This window comes from Apodemus sylvaticus, chromosome 14, assembly GCF_947179515.1.
Source record: "Apodemus sylvaticus chromosome 14, mApoSyl1.1, whole genome shotgun sequence".
Lineage (NCBI taxonomy): Eukaryota > Metazoa > Chordata > Mammalia > Rodentia > Muridae > Apodemus > Apodemus sylvaticus.
The window spans coordinates 55,092,358-55,112,187 of record NC_067485.1 but is presented as its reverse complement, the minus strand read 5'-3'; the positions used below and the strand labels follow the sequence as shown (position 1 = coordinate 55,112,187).

General features: G+C 40.6%; 1 protein-coding gene across 1 annotated transcript in view; it reads right to left on the bottom strand.

The window, feature by feature from the left end:
* The window catches only part of Mkx (mohawk homeobox), a 73,537-nt gene that overhangs the window by 41,942 nt on the left and 11,765 nt on the right, over nt 1–19,830 (bottom strand). The window contains exons 4-5 of the mRNA XM_052157370.1: nt 18,302–18,458; nt 17,574–17,909 (exon numbers count right to left, since the gene is read on the bottom strand). Coding sequence (XP_052013330.1) covers nt 17,574–17,909; nt 18,302–18,458 — 493 coding nt within the window. The remainder of the gene's footprint in view (nt 1–17,573; nt 17,910–18,301; nt 18,459–19,830) is intronic.

Sequence of the window (19,830 nt, the reverse complement as noted above, 5' to 3'; positions counted from 1 at the left end):
TTTTAACTGCTCTCACCACAACGAACTGATAAATATTTGTGCGTTAGTTAGCACTATTTGATCATTCCACATGTATATATGTACCAGACACATCATACTTTGTAAATGTATGGAATTATTATTTGTCAATTAATAAAAGGGCATAAAAATAAAGAAAAAATTACTTCCCATTCCCTTTCCTAGGAAAAGCTTTGGAGAGGAGAATGCTACAATCTCCGCCCAGAGAGACACGTGCTCATGCTTCCTTTCCAATGGCCAAAGCAGCTAGTCATGAAAGGGTTCAAAGCTAGTGAACTCGCCAGTCTTCAAGGATAAAGCAAATAGCTATGCAATGCAGAGAAAGACTCATTTGCTAAAGCACATGCCACAGAAAGATGGCCATAATTCACAGCGAGTGAAAGACACAAGAAATATCAGGTATTCCAGTGAAAGGAAGAGCCAGCCTTGGAAGGACCTGGGGATTGTGGTCTGTCTAAATAGTACCGTGTTACCAGGGCTGCTGCTGTGTATGCAGACAGGGAAGGAGAATCGGGCTTATTCCTGAAGGAGGAGAGAAAACACAGAAAAATACCCTGAGGTCAGCTTATCAGTGCACAGAGACACAGAATTACTGTGGAATCCTTCTTCAGACCAGCACAATCAACCCCCCCCCCCAGGGGAGATCTAAGCAGGGCTGCTCTGCACAGACATAATACAGGCAGTTGTTGGATGGCAGGAAGGAGAGAGAAACGATAGAAGTCTTGGGGGAAAGAAAATAGATTTTTGACATTTTCAAAACAAGTCAAGTGCACATATCAAACGTGCGGTACCTTTTATTTAATATGATGCTCTCCAAACACTATGACCCCCTTCCTCCTGCTGCTGCTTCTGTGTGACTGTCACCAACTACACTAACAGCACCAGCTAAAATCGGAAAAGTAACTCAAGTACAAAAGGCTAAGAAGACATTTGAAGCCCATGACATTTAATGCCCTACTTATTGGTCATTTTGCTTGAACGAAACGTTGGCAAAAGCAGTGGAATTCATAGTTACTTGTTTCACTCAAAACTTTGCACTGGTTTCCTCTTAAAGAGCTTAAAGTTTTCCATGGAAAGACAAGAAGAATTGTATGTTTCTAACACGTTGTGCTGCCGACTTAACTAAAGAGTAAAGAGCCCCCGCAGCCCAGGACACTTCAAGGACTGTTTGTCTATGGAGCGAGGCTGTCAAGAAACCTTCACCATACTGTCATAACTACAGGTATGTTGATCGAATTCAATCGATTATACTTAAAATTTTTCTAGGAGAAATGTAACATAGGGAATCTTTGTTGTTAGAACAAACCACATTTATGTAGATGAATTCTACCAGAAATGTTAAAAGATGGTTTTTATCTCTGTGCCTGTGTGTGTATATGCCATATTTATATATACACATGTGTGGTGTGTGTGTGTGTGTCTGTGTCTCCACAGTGACCAAAAAAAAGGGTGTCATATTCGCTGAAGTTGGAGTTGCATGTAGCTGTGAGTACAACACAGGTGCTGGGATGGAAGATGTATCTTCATGAACAGCAGCAAGCCTTATAAATAACTATTCCATCTATCTCTCTAGAAAACTTTTAATTTTTTTAAAAAAAATGTGTCATTGTGCATGTGTAGGAGGTATGCCATAGAACATATATACCATGATGTGCATATGGGAGTCAGAAGACCTTAAGAGATTCATTTCTCTCTTTAAAGCCTGCTGTGGCAGGGTCTCTTCTGTTTGCTCTGCTGCATTCTCCAGGCTAGACTGCCTAAAGACTTGGATGATTTTCCCATCTTCATCTCTTGACACATCATGGACATGTGGCAGATCTGAGTTGCTACAACCCGGAGATTTCCATCAGTTCTAGGTACTCCAATCATGGTGTCAGGCTTGCTTGGCAAGAGCTTTGACCATCTGAGCCATCTGACTCTCCTCCCATTAGTAATTCTGTGATAGTTCAGACAATTACTTTAAATTTATTATTTTTTGACCTTGCATATGTATGCACAATTGTGAGAGTGTCCAATGTCTCACTTTAAAAACTATCCGACACAAAGGAAATACTTTTTATGATAAAAGCATTTACTAAATCTGTATTACAGAATTCTCGTTTAAGTTAGTGTACTGAATGCTTGATTAATTTGTCTTTTAAAATAATAGGATGTAGATTCAAAATCAAATATATGCACAGCAGTGCATAAAAACAATCAAAATAATTATTGTCAAATCAGAAAAGTTGAGAAATTCAAGGAGGAGGAGGCACAGATTCACATTGTTATAGAAGTCTGGACAGGGACTCACAGCTCAGCTAGGAGGACAGGCTGTCAGTTGCTTGTCCTAACAGAACACAAAACATACCACAGGCCAGAAATTAACACACAGAACTGAGGGGAGGAAATGGGAGCATGAGAGGCACCAGCTAAAGGACACCCTCCAGAAGAAGGTCATGTCTTTTGTCTTCTTGACTCAACAATCAATTAATGGGTCACCTGACCCCTAATATACTAAATATTCTTTAAGCAAGTCAGTAAATGTGTTGAAAAGGTAGGAAGGACTTCTAAAAAAGGCTTTAAAATCCTCAGTGGTTGCACATGGGCTGGGACTGAGTGGAGTGTCGTGGTAGAATGTGTGCTCAGCATGCATGAAGCCTGGGTCCAATCACCAAATAGAAAAGGAGGGAGGAGGAGGGAGAGCAGGGAGGGGGAAGAGAAGCCTGTGGAAAAGGAGAACATCACAGCAGTAAACACACTGAGGGGTCAATGTTGTTCACCTCATGGCAGCAAGAAAGATAGAGTGAAAGAATCCCAATAGTCCCTTCAAGGGAAGCTTGCATGACCCAACTTCCTTGCCCTGTGCTCCATCTCCCAAAGGTCCCATCATTTCCCCTACCCTGTTAAGCCTACCTTTACATAAGAGTTTTGAGGAATACCTAAGCTCCTCACTGAAACAGAAGATAAAAAGATGACATTCTTGGAGAATGAAAATAAGACACTAAAATAAAATTTAAAAAAGGCCAACTTCAGTATAACACTGCTTAATAAATGGGAATGGGATTGAAGCCCAAAATAGGATTTGAAGGATAAAATTATGAAACTGTTCATGACATACAGGAGAAATATGAATAACGAGGAAAAGCAGAAGCAATGGCTCATGGCCAAGGTATTCTCAATAACTCAAGGACAAAGTCATCTCAATGACTCAAGGCCAAGGTCATCTCAATGACTCAAGGCCAAGGTCATCTCAATGACTCAAGGCCAAGGTCATCTCAGTGACTCAAGGTCAAGACCATCTCAGTTACTCAGAGGTCAAAGTCATCCATCTCAGAGGTAAAACTTTCAAGATATGAAGAAACACTAATATATCATTTATGTTTCCAGAATAATAAAAAAACAAAAGTAAAAAAATAGTTTCCATCACTTTCCACAAGATAAGCACCAAGTCTTTGACTAAAGTTTTGAAAGAGCACCAGAATGACAAAATTCTAGGCAAAGTGACGTAAATCACTAATAGAATATAAACTGAATCCAGAAATATGTTAAAAGAATGTGATGAAAATGGAAATTTCCTCAAGAATTCAAGGACACTTAAATATAGCAAGTTTTCTTTTAAGATAACAATACAAATAGATTAAAATATAACTAGAGAAGAATCTTAAGCTGTAGAGATGGCATTTGGTAAGTGTAACACACACCCCTGTGCTTGCTGGGTGCAGGTGCCCTTATTAACTATTGTAGGAATGGCTGAGGAATTCTTTTAATAAAGCAACTAAAAACACACAAAATACTAGTAATTAGCTTCATTAGAAATATGCACATTATATATAAAGTATAAAAATTTATTGAATGTCATAAAAGTTGACCACAATAAATATTCCTTAGTGGAAAGAGTTGCTATATTTAAAAGACAAAAATATTCCACAAATTAGTAATGCTAATAGTCAGACTAATATCCAATGTGATACCAAACTAATTTCTAATAAGAATATTCTGTAATGGAACTTGTCAGATTTACTCAAAAGCTCAGCTGGAAATTGATTTTGAGAATCTACATGAGAATGTCTTGAGGATAAATGAAAACGTACATATGCTTCTCAATGTCAAAATGGTCTCTAAAGCCAGAGCTGGGAAAGCAGACTGCAGCTAAATTCTTAGTACTTGACTGTATCAAGTGTGGCCAAATACAACATCATCTAGATGTAGGCATCCCAATGAAGTTAGCATAGAATATAAGTAGCCTTTCAAGTTAGGTAGGAACTCTGCTGAATCAAGTCAACTATGTTGAAGCAACTGCCTATCCACTGGGTAATAAAAATACAAGTTAAATCCCAGCACTTGGGAGTAAGAGGCATGATCAGGAGTTCAGGGTTATTCTTGGTTATGCAGAGTTTGGGATTACTTGAGACCCTGTCTAAAAAAAAATAAAAAAGAAAAAAAGAAACAGAAAATAAATAAACAAGAAAACACAAAAGTCAGAACATTACCTCAAGTGATTTACAAAAATAAATTCTAAGGATAGAGTATGAGCTGTACTATACAATTTAAATATTTAAAATGTTAGAGAAAGCATGGAAGCAGATGTGTATAAATGTGGACTAGACCTTTCTAAAATGATAGATCATATAAAGCCCACCATGACAGAGGCAACTGAGCTCCCTGAGCCCCCTAGCCCACCCTTGGGCACAACATCCTCCCACAGTGGAGAGTTCTTTACCTCCCGCATAAAAGTTTTCTGCCATGAGCCCTAACAATTCTCCAATGTGTTCCTGGCCTGATGCTCAGAGCCCCAGTTCTGCTCATCCTGGGTAGAGCGCAGCCATCCAGCTGGGCCTTTCTGCAAGCTGTTTGTTTCCTTCTCTCCTATTCCTCTCGCAGAGACACAGACTTTTAGGGGGATGCAGCTTACAGATTATGTCATCACATTCCTGCACTTCGCAATGAAGGAACTGGAGGCCTGGGTTGATAAATGGGACTTACCTTAGACACAAACAGACTGCTAGCATTTCTGGCTCAACAGAATCATTTGTTATAGTCAGGTAAGGAGTTTTGGGCTAGAGAGAAAGTCTGGGTCCAGTAAGGTTGTTCTCCAAAGCTCAGCAGAAGCTACTGGTGCTTAACTATGGTAAAATTATTGATGCAACTTGGAATGTGTCAGTAGAGTCCCTCTTTGGGCCAGGTATACTGTTACTTTAATAAAAGTGAGGGACAAGGTAGTACAAGCTGGGTCCTTGCCAATGCTGCTACCTGGGCTCCTCCCTGGGCTCCTGGGAAACCTTACACTCCACGTGATCAGGTGCGAGTAGGAATTGTGCTTCAGGGCTGGTAAGATGACACAGCATTGAGTATATATATATATATATATATATATATATAATTTTCTAATGAAAAGAAAGTTTTTGTATCTATAACTGAAATCTTAAAGTCTCAACCATAGTGACATAGCTCTCAAATATCTTTAGCATAGTTGATCATTACCATTCCAGATATTTATGTTTACATTTTCCAAGCAGAGTTTAAAAAGGAAAAGTATATATTAAGAAAAAAATCTGAAAGGGCAAGGATACAGGTTAGAGACATGGTCCCTGTAAGACATGAAAAAAAACAATTCAGAATTGGGGCCATATTTCTTAAGAGATCTAAAATAAGGAAACTTAGGAGATGCAACAACTGAAATAAAACCAACAGTGCTTCTGACGCGACTCTCCGCTGTAACTCTGGGAGGCCACGTGAGCTGCAAACAGTCACATCAGCACAGTGGTCCCCTTCACTCTAGGCTAAGACATCACAGCAGAGGTCCTAGGCACCCAGCAACGTCTGGCCTCAGAATTCACATTTAGAAATATGGGGCCTAGTAACACTTAAGGAATTCTTGTTCTAGCCAGATAGCTAGCTAGCTCTCTCTCTCTCTCTCTCTCTCTCTCTCTCTCTCTCTCTCTCTCTCTCTTCTTTTTTTTTGCCTTACCATGTGACAAATGATTCTAAATACCAGTTGCTTTTTAATGCATCTGCTGTCTAAATCAGTGTGGAGGCTGAAAGGACAGACTCTGAAATCTGGCCCTTCGCTAAAGGGTCATAATGAGAGTTTTGGCAGAACAGGGCATTCCTACTGCAAACAGCTCTGCAGACTGAGCCTTGTCCACCATCGCCCGAGTCTGGCTTGACTGAAGGGACAAGGAGTTCTTAGTGCACAGGCAGCAATGGGAAAACCCAGAGCAGTCTTTCCCTTGAAATTCCACTGTGCAGAAGGCATCACCCACCACTTTTCAGTGTTTTAAAATGTTTGATTTCCATTTGAGTTCTTGGTGTTTTCATTCCTCAAATCCTCTCTCTCTGCATTGCTATTGTTAAGCAAACAAACAACAAACAACCCACTTCTTTGAATGAAAACTGTTCAATGGCAAAATTTATTTTATGACACACATGTGTACAAGTGAAAACTCTCTCCCTCCCTCCCTCTCTCTCTCTCTCTCTCTCTCTCTCTCTCTCTCTCTCTCTCTCTCTCTCACACACACACACACACACACACACACACACACACACTTTTACCACTAGGGATGTTTACTTCTATCGCTGTATTGAAAATGTTTCAAATGTCAGCAATGAAGCAGTATTCAACCCTATCTGCAGTCCAGCAATTCTGGAAGATACTGAAGAACATGAAAGTTACAGGGTCAGTAGATAAGATGCTTCCCACTGTCCTGAGCTAGTGAAGTTTAAACATTATCTAGTTCTCTTAGACCCTACCCTTAGAAGTAGTAGGGGTTGCTCCCAATCTGACTCTGGGAAGTATTTTTAATCTGAGGTCCACTTTTGTCTTAAGGGAGTGCTCCCAAACAAACCCGAGAAAGTGCTCCCAATATTATGTGAGGGAGTGCTCCCAATCTGATCTGAGAAAATGTTCACAAACTGACCTTGTACTGGCTGGTTTTGTGTGTCAACTTGACACAAGCTGGAGTTTATCACAGAGAAAGGAGTCTCCCTTGAGAAAATGCCTCCATGAGATCCAGCTGTAAGGCATTTTCTCAATTAGTGATCAAGGGTGGGAGGCCCCATCATGGGTGGTGCCATCTCTGGGCTGGTAGTTCTGGGTTCTATAAGAGAGCAGGCTGAGCAAGCCAGGGAAGCAAGCCAATTAGTAACAGCTCCTGCTTCCTGAACTGCTAGAGTTCCAGTCCTGACGTCCTCTGGTGATGAACAGCAGTGTGGTTCCTCCCTGCCTTGCTCCTTGGTCATGATGTTTTGTACAAGAACAAATCCTGACTAAGACAGACCTGATGTGTCATTCTCCATATGACCTGGGGAAGTGCCCACAAGAAATTCCTTTACATGGCTCTGGTGCCATGAGCTGCTCTGTCCTACTGGTCCAGGAGAAAGTTCAGGATTCATTTGTCTGACTGAGAAGTCTCAAGATGACTAGAAACAGAAGAGCAGTGTTATTGCTTAAGCCTGAGACAAAGCCACATCTTAGAAACCACAAACTAGGATGCTATTAATATTGGAGTTGTTCCTAGTATCAGTCTCAGGCTCCCACAATGCAAAGGTAGACAGAAGATGACATGCATCACTTTCAAAAGCTACTATACTCCCCCATGTGCTCTGTATCATTGCTGCTACAAGCAAGCATATACACACACTCCACATAGACCTCTAGCCACCACTGTGAACTACGAGTGATCTATTTCCTCTTACTAACCAAATATCATATCCAGGTACCATAGACATAAAGGTAGAGACAGAGCGACAGACAGACAGACAGACCATCACAATCTACATTTATAATGTCAACAGACCATTCCACAATAGTCATTAAAAGAAAGAACCAGGGCCAGCAGGACTCCATGAACAAAGCATTTGGCATTATTCCTGACAAGGCAAGCTTGAGCACACAAACTAGATGGAATCTAGTCCACAGAATTGTCCTCTAACCTACAAACACAAGTGCACACACACATACATACAGAAACACACCTTGACTTGAATACATGCGCATACCCTCTCACACACAATAATAAAAAATTATTTTTAATTACAATGAAATTGGTAGAAATGTACAACAGCCTGCTCATTCTAAGTTCTCAAAAGTTCAACACTGACGATTTAAGAATTCTTAAAGAAATACCAAGTACTTGGAATCACTGAAAGCAATAAGCTATTCATATCTAAAAATGCACCTTTCGGGTCCTATGACAGCACCCAAAGCCATTTCGTCATCATAAAGTAAGAGAGGGAATTTGAGGACCCTTTGTGAAAGTCCATGTCCACCTGACTCTTTAGTGTACCACATTGAGAGAAACTGTTACAAACTTCTATCACGGAGGAAGGACAGTTCAATACATAACTGCTATTCAAACATGGCACCCTCCATCAACACTAAAAAACAAGGAAAACTGTTCTGAGAAAAGAAAATACTACTTAGGGTAAATAAGTTTATTATCCACCTTTGCTTCCTGGAGACTCACAGTTATCCATGATCTAACGGATCATAGAAAACAAGAACATGAAGCCCTAAAACTTCAAAGGATCGAAATATTCAGCGCTGGCAGAAAGCACACATTTACCCAGAGTAAGGCCTCCATAACAGCAATGCTAGGTTTAGAAAGAAAACTACCTGTTGGATTTTAGAAACAAAGTAGGGGAGAAGGAATAGGGAAATGAAGTGTAACTGATCAAGCAGGGAAGGAAATAGAAGGAGGGAGGAAAGGAGGAAGTGAAGGAGGGAGGGGGAGACAGAGGGGAACAGACAGGACACACACACACACACACAGAGAGGGGGGGTCATGTTCACTCATTACAGACATTTTTTTCAAAGGCAGTAAAGTGTTTTACATCTTCTTTAGTCTCAGGCTACAGAGTGGTATTGATGTCACTTATTTAGTCTTATTGGTGTGCAGAAAGTTTAAGCACCTAGCTAAACTTAGAATTAGTGAGGGTTATTGGCCTATATCCTTTATGCATAAAGCAAGGGGGAAAAGACTCTTTTTACACCAGGGTTGGAATTTGGCTTGAATTTTAATGACTTATTTAGAAACCCCAGGGAATGAAAAGTCTCTTAATGGAAACATTGACACAGCCTTAGACATCCTGACATGGACGGGCACATCCAAGGAACTGACCCGGGAGGTGACTGGCTGCTGGGCAGCTTCGAGCATCAGAAACTAGTCACGCTAGATTTGCTGACAGGAGAGGAATCAGGATGAACAGAGAGAATGCCCCTGCAGGATCGAAGCCCCCTTCTCACAAACTGTTTTTAGTAGGAAAATGCATTAAATGCATGGGCTCTTCATTCTTAAAGATACTAGAGGGGAGAAATGTTAGATTTCTGCAGAATCGTTCTCCTGCTCTGAGATGTAACTGCAGTGGGTTGGGCGTGCGCAGACCCCCAAAGTCTTCACACCTGGCAGCTGTGTGCTCTATGCTACAGCCTCAACCCCCAACAGTCATTCTTACAAAGGCAAAACTCTATTCTAGATCTTGTCACCCTGAGACTGACAGAAGAGCTGAAGAGCTTTAATGAATGGTCTGAGTCTCCCTTTGTCCCTGAAGCCTTGTCTCCAAGACGGTGTACTTGATGAAGAAACATATCTGCTCCATGCTTCCTTCACCATGGACTTTCTTCAGACTAGCCAATCTCTCCCACTTATTACCTATGAATCTCCTGGAAGTTTCTCTTTTATGTAAAATCTAATTACTTTCATTTTACAATCTCTTTGGAGCTTGATTTTATCTAAGATTTTTTTCTGGTTTCAAAATTGTACATATCTGTCTTTAAAAATCTAGGGTTTTATTAAGTGAAACTTATTCAGAGTCTTTTTTTTTATTTCTCTTGTTCTGCAAATAAATAGGAACCGACATACAACTATTTCTGTCAATATTTTAAGAACAGACACTTAAGTCATTCACTTAAGAAACATTTATGTAGTGAATATATTGCTATCTGAAATTCTAGGGAGCGTAAAACTCAAACAATATAGCACCCATTCAGGGCTACTGAGAACTTATAAAGCAAGCAAGGTACTAGGAACCACTACCTAATGAGAGAAAAAATGTGACTGCCTTTCCAAACACCTTTTGTGGACAGCAAGATGGCTCAGCAGGTAAAGTGCTTGCCCCTCACCCCTTGGTAACCTTGGTTCAAACTCCAGAACCCACAAAAAGGTCAAGAGACTCAAACTTCACAAAATCGCTCCCTGGACACCACACACACACACACACACACACACACACACACACCACAGAAACAGAGAAAGAATTTTGAGAAAAAAACCCCACAAAACACATTTTTTTTACATTAAGACAAGTATGAAATTAGTATTGTTATGTGTTAAGTATATTACAATGCAAAAAAAAAAAATACACACATCTGGATCAACCCCAGCTCTTAAAAAATATCCATACATTCTCCAAGCTAAGAAGGTGCTCTAGGTTCACCTACAAGCCACACTCCTGCTGAGGTTGAGAGTCTCAAGCCTTCATTTTGCCTTTCTTAGGCACCTGTAAGATGGCAAAGAATGTGTCTCTCTGGGAGTGAGTGAGTCTCAGTTTCTGTCTGTCTATCTGTCTGTCTGTCTCTGTCACTCTGTGTCTCTGCCTCTTTCTCTTCTGCTGGTGCCCCTTTCAATTCTGCACAATGGGTATAACTCTATTTATATTTTTCAAATAAATTTGTAAAGCATATGCAAATTCAAACATCAATTTGTTTCATCCTCATATGAGTGCTGTGATTTTTGCAAGTTTGCCCATTACTGAATTTTACTGAGAACCTACAAATCTTCTCATGTTGCCCTGATCTTACCCAGTGGTCAGAATGTCTTTAAATCTCATTTGAAATATTATTGCCTTGAAATAAGTAACTAAAAAAGTTCCCCTTTTCAAAATCTATGAAGAAGTCATTGTTTTTTAACCAAAAGAAGGTAAAGTCCACTTAGTGTTGAGATAAACCCCGAGGGTTATGGCTAGAAAAAGTTACAAAGTCCTTAAAAGAAATGTGGGGAGAGGAGTGTGGCTCAGTGGTAGACCAGCTGTCCTGCTGCATAAGGCCTGGGTTTGAACTCAGCTGTAGAAAATAAGTGGAGGAAGGAAGCATAAGAAGACAAAAGAAGGGTCCTTAGAACACATCCTGAAAGCAGTGTCAAGTATTATGACGCCAGGAGAATAGATAATTCTGAGTTTTTACATTTGTACTTAAATTTCTGCTACCTTGGACTTTCATAGTTTACTATCTCCTTCCCAAGTGGTATTTGATAGGTAAGTTACAAGCCCAAAACCAACTAAGTAAAATTTCAAGTCTCCTTTAGATGTCACTGGCTGCACCAGAGGAAGATGTTTTTATCCTTTTCTGATGTATTCCATCAACTACTGTTGCCCTGCCAGGAAAAACACTGTTCTGAATAATCCAAAATTGCAAAACTCAACACTTTTACTAAGATGCAGGCAAACTGTAACACACACACACACACACACACACACACACATACACACACAAATGATAGTGCGCATGCATGAACACACACATACACATGAACCAAACCAAACCAACCAAACAAACAAAAAAACCAGCTGCACCCAAAGTAGAAATTCTGGTATACATGATCCAAAGAGAAACCTCATGTGCACACAGAGACACACACACTGTCCTTCACAAAGTCCCATCACTCCTCTATTGGCCAATGCTTCAGGACAAATCTTGAAGTTACTGATGCAGACCTGATACAATTGATTTTAGCCCTTGAAAAATGTCTGTGAAGGTGTCTTCTAAAATGTTTCCTCTGGTTCATCGACACAAGTTCCATTGAGAAGTGGGCTGGGCCAAAGCACAGGGGCCCTGGCCCTCATGTCCTCTGAGGTAAGTGAGAACCTTGGGAAGGGTGGACAGACTTTTGAAGACTTTCATAGGTTGTCAGAACCAGAGCGTATGAACCTAGGTGACATCCCCGGCTTACCCAATGGCTTACTGGGCTCACTAGCACACCTGGACCTTGCTACAGACACCAGCTTAGATTCTGACCTACTTGAGTATGCAGGAAACGAGACAGAAAAGAACATCTTATCCCTTCAAGGGACACCTTCGGCGATGAACAATAGCAAAGGCAGCTGGCCCTTAGCCTCCACAATCTTTTGTGTCCTTCTGTGGCAACTCCAGTGCCAGGCTCCACACCTGCCACCGTGGCCGGAAGTCTACATAGTCCCTACCTCAAAACATGGCTTTATTTTGTTCTCTCTCCATCAAAAGTTTCCCTTTATTTGGAGACATTCACCTCAGTCAAGCACAGGAAAAGCTACACATGACTGATTTGCATCCCACAGTCCCAGTGGCCTACATGTTTTCTCTAGGCCAGATGTGTCTAATTAAGTTAGCTTAACAAGAGTAAGTTAAAATGTTCATTCTCTTGGGAGCAGGCTTCCCTGATGAATTACATACTGACAGTGGAGCTCAGAGAAATGTCTGTATGTCCCAGTCACTTACAAAGAGATTCATTTGTGAGCCAAGACCACTCGCACAGACACAGACACACACAAATACACATTCACAAACATACACATATACATACATACATACAAACACTACACACACACACACACACACATACCTTGTTTTCTAGCCAAGTGGAAAGTAGAAGTTTTTAAATTTTTATTTACAGGCTTCCTGATATCTTCCAATCACCACACTTTTGAGAAATTTCTTTCCCTATATCCACAGAGAAGAAAATTCAGTGGATTTGGTTTTGAAGCATGAGTCAAAATTAAAACATCTAGGCAAGGTCCTAATGAAGACTTAGTTTATAAGGTGGCATAGTGTAAGTTGGTCTTGTGTAGAGAATATGAGGAAGAGATTAGATAGAGGGACAAATGATACTAGAGACTTCCATTCTGATGCTTCTGACACACCTCAGCACCGGGTGTCAGATTCTAACAGAAATTCACTCCAGCAAGTATCTGAACATTCCTTCTTATTCACCAGCCCAACACAATGAAAACGAATCACTGTTTTAATTCACAGGACTTCTTCCTGGGGATACCCTGAATGACTGCTTGCCTTCAGTGTCCTTAATTCATTTAGAACACTGGGAATCAAATCAGTTTTATTAAAAATACTTCAGTGAATATTTACTGAAGACCTACTACGTCCTTGGCATAATATTCAAGGCTGCAAAATACAGAGAAACAAAGTTTATGTTAGGGTCAACAAAATATCTTTGTACTGATGGCTTTTGTTTCATAACCCACAGATTCTCTCCTCCTTCTGATGATTTAATAAGAGTGGTTCAAGCCAAGCACTCAGAAAGCAGTCCAATAAATAATAATAATAATAATAATAATAATTAAAGTGTGAACTATAACTCATTGCCCCTGAGATCCTTCTATACACCAACTTTCATCTTGATTTCTGATTCCATATTCTTAATGAAGTATATTCTTAAATAGCAGGAAAAAAGGTGCAGGGAGATATAATTGCTTAGTCTAGACAAATGAGCAAATCTCTGTTAAAGTGGTCTTTTAAAATGGAGTTAAAGTCTTTGGATTACTGCTGGTTGGCTAGGAGAATGAGTGAATGACCTTAAACATTTCTGTTCTGATAAGGACAGAGATTTAATTAGGTGGAAATAAAGGAATTTGGAGTAGGGTTGAACGCCGAAGAAAGCCACAGTGCCTACGCAGAAAGCAGCTCTGTGCTTCTGTTTCCATATGAGGTAAGCTGGCTATGACAGGGCCATTGCTCAGCCGCCCCCCACCCTGCCCCCACTAGTTCCCAAAGACAGTCATTTAGTGCTTGGCCCAAAACTTTTGCACAGCACTTTTAGGCCCCTAGTCTCTCTTAATTCTCCAAGGTTGAACATCAAGAGGGAAAAATCAGATTGCTCTTTTTAAGTTTATGCACATCCATGGAAAGTTTATGCACATGTCTAGGTTGCTTTCTTACTGGCTGAATAAGAGAAAGGTGGGCTTTATTTCTAAAGAGAGCTTGGCAGATGGACAGTGCTTAATATGGAACAGGGACTTTAGGAATGGTTTAAAAAAATAAACAGCCAAAATATCTAAGTCTGAAAAGCATCACCTGCATTTCTTCCGACAGTGTATTTTGTCACCTTTGAAAAAAAGCATGCATTTTTCAAAGCCTCAACCCAAAGACAATTTACAGGTGCGTGGCCTTGGTCAACATAAACACATTTATAAGAAACATTTTTTTCCCTAAATAAGCAGTTGCTACCTAACTCACCTCACTAATTGTTTTTTTCTTCCATGAAACCTTTGCTGTACCTGTGTATGCACATTTATTTGTATTATCATAGCTGTATTCCATATTCCTGCAGTTTGAATGACTGCCTTCAAACTTTTGGTTAACTGAGCAACTAGCTCAGTGCTCTGTACCATAAAGAGACTTTTATTTTCTCTTAATCTGGTCTGACACTAGGATTATATTTACATTTTTAAACAGAGAACATTTTCTATGGTTTGAAATGTTCCAGAAAAATGTGTAAAGTAGAGAATTCATTTACTTGAAGTTTTAAAAAGCAAAACCTTAATAGTTCCATCAATTCACAATTTTGGGGCACTGGATTTACTAAAAACCTGAATTTTTCCTGAGTTATTTATCATTTGTAAGACTTTCTTATTTATGATTTTATCATTCATTTTTAAGACTAATATAAATGTACATACTCAGTTAACGATGGTATACTGTTAACAACTGTTCACAGCTATCCATGATATGTGTGCATGTGTGCGTACATGTGTGTGCTTGTGTATGTGTCTGCATGCACATGTTCATCTGTGTTTGCACTGTATGTGTGTGCATATAACAGCTCCAGGTTAATACCTGGACTCACCCTTAATCACTTGCCTCCCTATCTGTTATGAAAGGGCTTCACAAGCCTGTAGATCCAGCTTGGCTCAGTAGCTAGCTTTCTCTGGAAATTGTCTGCCATCTAATTGCTGGGAGTTTAGGAGAGCCATCAAACCCAACTGATATCATGTGGGGTTGGGGATCTGAACTATTGTCCTCCTGCTTGTGTAATGTGCCCTAGCTACAGAGTAATCTCCCAGTCCCTTCATGATAATATATATACATATATATGTATATATATATATATTCTGCTTAATAACTATGCATGTTTCTAACCCCCTTTGTCATCTCCAATTTTAATTTGTGACTTTTTTTGTTTATCTATTACTGCCTTCAAACTTTTGGTTAACTTGTTTTCTTTCATTTTTATCCCCTTTTACTTTCATTCTTCTTTTAGATTTATTTCCCTTTCTCTGAAAATATTTCTAAAACTCTGAATTAACTCCAACTTCTGTTCAGATCATAGCGGTCAGATGCTAACATATTGTTTCTTCATTTTCATTATTGGCTAAGTGGCTCTTTATTTTAACTTCTTCCTAGACCCAGTCCCTCCATCTGAGGGTGGTTTTGTATTTCTGTGTGCTTTGGATTACTTCATGTGGGAGGTAGAGATGCAACCTAAAGACTGTTGACTTGGGTCTAAAGGGTGTCCTGACGCTTTAGGAATGGACCACTGTTGACATCTGCACACACTTGAGATTTCAGGCTAACCAATTGGAAGGCTGAAGTTCGTGTGCGAACTGTGGATTCCTTCCTCACACTCTGCTGCTGCTGCCATGTGGACCCCTCAGTGGCACCAGGCTGTGTAAAGGTTTGCAGTCCTAGTTGTAGGGCCAAGTGTTTTATTCCTACTTAGTCAATGAGTAGCAGTGGTGAATTCATCAGTCACTAAGAGCTAACAAATACCATTATTAGATACAGGGGGAGCGCAGGAGACAGAGAAGAGCTTGCTACACACAAGTCACATCTTTGTCATGGGAGTTGATGGCGAAGTAGCATCCCTGACTGTGATCTTCATATGTTTGCTGGTCTCCAGGAAGATTGCTTAGGTCATTTACTTCAGCTGCAAGTTCCACCTTGTGGTCTTTCTGACTTGGTCCCTGTCCTATGGCATACCTTGAAAAATGAGTTTTATAATAAAGGAAAGGGCTTGAACTAAATCTGACTGGAAAAGTCTCCAGAGACAGGGAATTTCCTACCTCATTCTTCTCTAAAAACGCAATTTAGATGTCACACCTGCTATGTTGCTGGCCACATGGTACTCAACAAATTCTTGGAGAAAATAGCATGATTGTCGATGGTAGTGGCGTAATAGAGAAAATAATTGGTGGTGGTGGGATAACTATAGACACTGGTTGTTGGCGGTGGTATGATAATGACAGACAACGGTTGTTGGTGGTAGGATGACTACTGGCACTGGCTGTTGGTGGTGGTAGGATAACTACAGGCACTGGTTGGTGGTACTAGGATAACTACAGGCATTGAGTAATGGAAGGGTAACTACAGGCAGTGACTGGTGGCAGTAGAAGCAATCAAAGCACTGGCAGAGATGCTGCTCCTGGAGCCTCTTGTGCAGGCTCAGCTGTGCTGTTCAGCCAGTGATTAATCATTGTGTGTTCATGGTTGTTTTCCTCACCTGGGATAGGTTGAGTGCTTTCTTGTCTGCAGATCTAACATTAACGCTCATGCACCGTTGTTTTTAGAAGCCAGGCGGCAAATACACCAGCTGTAGATCTCACCTATCCTTTCTTCCAAAGTAACCCTGCTCAAATACTTCTTAAATATAAATCTCTCTGAACTTAAAGTCAAGAGTACAACTTCTTGCCAACCTGCGACTCCATCTGGATGCTTTGGACAGGTAGAACCGGCTCACTATTTCTGGAATGAATATAAAATCTTCAAAGCTATTTATCAGCCCTACTTGTACTTTCCAGGAATGAAAGAGAAATTTCCAAAGCCACTGGATCCAGGCTTTCATTTTCCCCTCTGAAAATCCTGGCCCTCGGGTTACTTTGTATTCATTTCCTATTACTTCTAGCAATCAAAGTATGGAAAAGAGGAGAAGAAACAGGAAACATTCGCATGGCTGGCCACGATCCAGCATGTCTCTCCACGGTATGGATTACTCATGAAGGGAACATATACATCCTTTAATACTGCTCTCATCAGGCAGGTGGAATGGCTCCGAGCACAAGAAAACTTGCTGCACTAGCATGAAGACCTGAGTTCCGATCCCTGGCCCCAACAGAAAAAGAGTCAATCGTGATGGGTCTTGTGCCTGTAACCAGTGCTCGTGTGTCAGAGACACGAATATTTCAGTGTCTCACTGGCTACAAGCCTAGATTGAGGTTCAGACAGGAACCAAGTCTCAAGGCAATAAAGCCAAAAGTCATAGAGGAAGGAGGCATCTGGCACACATGGGCTTGTGCACAGCTGGACACACAAAACACACAACAAAGAAAGACATACTCATATGTCATCATGACTAAAATTATCAGTAAGAATGAAGATGCTTATCCTTACTATTAAAGAGAAAAGTCTCAAGGCTCTCTGACACCATCGTCTATGAACAAATGTACCTATTGCCAGTTTAAAACAAGTTTTGCGTGAAAGTTATAGCAGTCCACGTATCACAGCTTTCTTATATCTGTTACAATAAACCTCTACGCCACAGCTTTTTATCTGTCTTACAACAGGTCACCATAATTACAAGAATGCATGAGCTTACCTGTGCGATAGACAAAGGTGCCTTCAGTTTCTGACGATGACGGAGACACCAGCTCTTCTTCAAATTCGTTGGAGCTAAAGGACCCCGAATGGTTCCTTCGCCTTGTTTTCCCCATCATTGCAGTGCTGGTGGCCATGACATGTCTCAAAGAGTCGTTAAGGTAACGGTTCAACAGGCTGCTCTTATACTTGGGCGGTGACACGTAGTCCTCAGCAGCCCGTGACTCTGGTCTCCCGCCAGCTTTCACTGCTGAACTCTCCCCTTTAATCACAGTGTGGTGGGCAGGGGTGCTATAGCCCTCTTCGTTCATGTGATTTCTTGGGGGATTTTCTCCATCTAAGGGGGGAAATATCACCAACTAGTATTTGTGCATACTTTCCCCAGCTGCTCAACTGTCACACTTAGTCATTAAAAAATACACACAACATAAGAATATATGCCATGGGTAAGATTATTTTTATATATGATTAATTTTTAGGTAAAGAGAAGCAATAACCTATGTAACTGTTCCCTAGAGTATTAATTTTAATGAAAATGCTTTCTCCCCACATGACAGATCTATAAACAGCAGAAATGGCTATAACGCCTGTTACATAATAAAAGTCTAAAGATGAAGTTTCCTCATGCACTAGAAAACAATTTGTGGACTAGCATATCTTGTGGGTCATTAAGACCACACCTAGAATTTGTTGCAAAACAAAGACAGGAAAACAAAAACCTGATCGAACCTTCAGAGCAGGAGTCGTCATCACTGCTCACACTGAGCCGTTCAGCGTTGCCCTGGACATACTTGTTGTATAACTTTATTCTTAAGGCCCAACTTAAGTCTGGTTGCCGGACAGTGTTCTTCAGCCGACGTCTAGCATTAGCGAACCAATTTGACACCTAAAACGGCATTAGTTTTTCAATTAACAGTGCATTAAAACATGGTGGTCTAATATCCACTTATCAGTGAGTGCATACCACATGTGTTCTTCTGTGACTGGGTTACCTCACTCAGGATGATATTTTCTAGTTCCATGCATTTGTCAAAGAATTTCATGTATTTATTGCTTTTAATAGCTGAGTAATACTCTATTGTGTAAATGTACCACATTTTCTGTCCTCATTCCTCTGTTGAGGGAACATCTGGGTTCTTTCTAGCTTCTGGCTATTATAAATAAGGCCGCTATGAACATAATGGAGCATGTGTCCTTGTTATATGTTGGAGCATCTTTTGGGTATATGCCCAGGAGTGTTATAGCTGGGTCCTCAGAACTATTTCCAATTTTCTGAGGAACTGTCAGACTGATTTCCAAGGTGGTTGTACCAGCTTGCAATCCCACCAGCAATGGACGAGTGGTCCTCTTTCTCCACATCCTCACCAGCATCTGCTGTCTTTTTTATTTTAGCTTAAAATAAAAAAAAATATTTTTTGTTTATTATTTAAAATTTATTTATTTATTATTATTTAAAATAAATAATAAATAAATTTCAGCTTTATTTTAGTTAAAAAACTGCTGAGTTTTTTATTTGAGCCATTCTGACTGGTGTGAGGTGGAATCTCAGGGTTATTTTGATTAGCCCCAAAATATGTAACTTGGAATACACAAGATACAATTCACAAACCACATGAAGTTCAAGAAGAAGGAAGACCAAAGTATGGATGCTTCAGTCCTTAGAAAGGGGAACAAAAATACTCATGGGACAAAATATGGAGATAAAGTGTGGAGCAGAGACTGAAGAAAAGGCCATCCAAAGACTGTCCCACCAGGGGATCCATCCCATATACAGTCACCAAACCCAGACACTATTGTGGATGCCAAGAAGTGCATGCTGACAGAAGTCTGATACAGCTGTCTCCTGAGAGGTGCTGCCAGAGCCTGACAAATACAGAGGTGGGTGCTCACAGCCAACTATTGTACTGAGCATGGGATCCCAATGGAGGAGTTAGAGAAAAGACTGAAGGAGCTGAAGGGGTTTACAACCTCATCAGAAGAACAATAATATCAACCAACCAGGACCCCCCCCCCCAGAGCTCCCAGAGACTAAACCACCAACCCAAGAGTACACATGGAGGGACCCATGGCTCTAGCTGCATATCTAGCAGAGGATGGCCTTGTCAGGCATCAATGGGAGAAGACATTCTTAGTCCTGTGAAGGCATGATGACCTTCACATGAATTCGAGGGCAGGGAAGTGGGAGTGGGTGAATGGGTGGGTGGGGGAACACTCTCATAGAAGCAGAGGAGGGGGATGGATTAGGAGGTTTTCGGGCA